At 55.7% G+C, this 1,550-nt stretch overlaps 1 protein-coding gene across 1 annotated transcript in view; it reads right to left on the reverse strand.

Moving 5' to 3' along the window:
- Positions 1-1,550, reverse strand: part of DYSF (dysferlin) — a 74,526-nt gene that overhangs the window by 68,672 nt on the left and 4,304 nt on the right. The window contains exons 3-4 of the mRNA XM_017737380.1: positions 1,216-1,271; positions 653-744 (exon numbers count right to left, since the gene is read on the reverse strand). Coding sequence (XP_017592869.1) covers positions 653-744; positions 1,216-1,271 — 148 coding nt within the window. The remainder of the gene's footprint in view (positions 1-652; positions 745-1,215; positions 1,272-1,550) is intronic.

Below are 1,550 nucleotides of genomic sequence, written 5' to 3' on the forward strand. Positions count from 1 at the left end.
CGGAGTCTCCTTGCTCGGGGATCCAGGCCCCTCCTCCCGTTTTCCCGTGGTTATTTATGGACACTCCGGAGCTGGAACAGCCCCAAACTCCAGCTCCTTTGGATTCCAGCCCAGCAGCAATTCCAGCCTCTGCTCCAGCCTTGGAAACGGGATCCTTGCCGGAGCAGGGAGCACATTCCCAACCTCCGATCCAAAAAATAAATCCCATCCTTTATTTTTCCCCTTTCCCAGCAGCTCTCCCACCCCACAGAGCCGGGAATCCCTGGAATCCCTGGAATTCCCTCGTTCCTCCCCCAGCAGGAGCCCCCGATCCGTGGGGAACCCCTGGAATGGGAGGCACCGGGAGCATCGGGAGGAAGGAAACCGGAGGCTCTGCTCCCGCCACCCTTCCCGGCACTCCGGAGCCTTGGGAATGACCTTGGCAGCGCTTCCCAAATCCCAGCCAAGTATCCAAAGTATCCATCCCCAAACAAGGACCCCCTGTGTATTCCCAACCTTCCAACGCTGGAATTTTCCCCCGGAATTCCGAGCGAAGCAGCCCAAAAATGTGGCTCCGGCCTCCCACGGCGGGAATTCACGGAGTTCGGGAAGAGCTCCGGGAATGGGAGAAGGGAGAGGAATTTTTTCCCACCCGTTCCGGAATTTTTCCCACCTGTTCCTTCCCACGGTTTCATGGTCCTTGACCACCACGGTGAGCTCGGCATCGGGATCCAGCGGGATTCCCTTCAGATCCCACTCGAATCCCTGGAAAAAAAGGGAGGAAGGAGCCGGGATCAGCGCCTGGAAGTGGAGAACCCAAATCCCAAACCCCCTTGGAATCACAGCATTCCCAAAGCCAAAATTCCCAGCAAATCCTTTGGGAAAAGATGCCCTGGGAAAAGCTTGTATTTGGATTCCCGGGAAGGAGCTGCTCCAGCCCCAATCTGTGCCCGTTTTCCCACCAAATTCCAATCTTTTTTGGGAATTTTGGCCCACGGGAGCACAAGGATGGGGTTGGAAGGGAAAATGTGCTGGAAAAATTCCCATTCCATAGGAATTCCTTGTAACGTTGGTGCCGAGCCTGGATAAGGCCTCGATGGAAGGGGAAGAGCTTGGAATTCTGCCCGGAATTCCAGAGCAGAAAGGGAACGATCCCAAACTTTCCGTGGAGTGGAAGCCTCAGGGAATCCCCTGGGCTCAGGAACAGGGATAAATCCAGGGATTGGGAATTCTCACCTCATTCCAGATGGGATTTGTGTTGTTCTTGATGACCTTTGTCCTCTTCTTCACACCTGGAAGGGGAAAAAATGGGATTGGGATCTTCCCATGGATCAGGAGAAACACCAGGATCGGGAGCTTCCCAGGGATCGGGAGGTTCCCAGGGATCGGGAGGTTCCCAGGGATCGGGAGGTTCCCAGGGATCGGGAGCTTCCCAGGGATCAGGATCCCAGAATGAAACTCCGATCCCGGGTGCATCTGAACTTCCAGGGATTTCCGGAATCAGGATTGGATCCCAATCCCCAGTCCCAGCTGGGGCTGAGCTTCCAGGGATTCCCAGGATCAGGATTGGA

This window comes from Corvus brachyrhynchos, unplaced genomic scaffold (genome assembly GCF_000691975.1).
Source record: "Corvus brachyrhynchos isolate BGI_N302 unplaced genomic scaffold, ASM69197v1 scaffold85, whole genome shotgun sequence".
Taxonomy (NCBI): Eukaryota; Metazoa; Chordata; class Aves; order Passeriformes; family Corvidae; genus Corvus; species Corvus brachyrhynchos.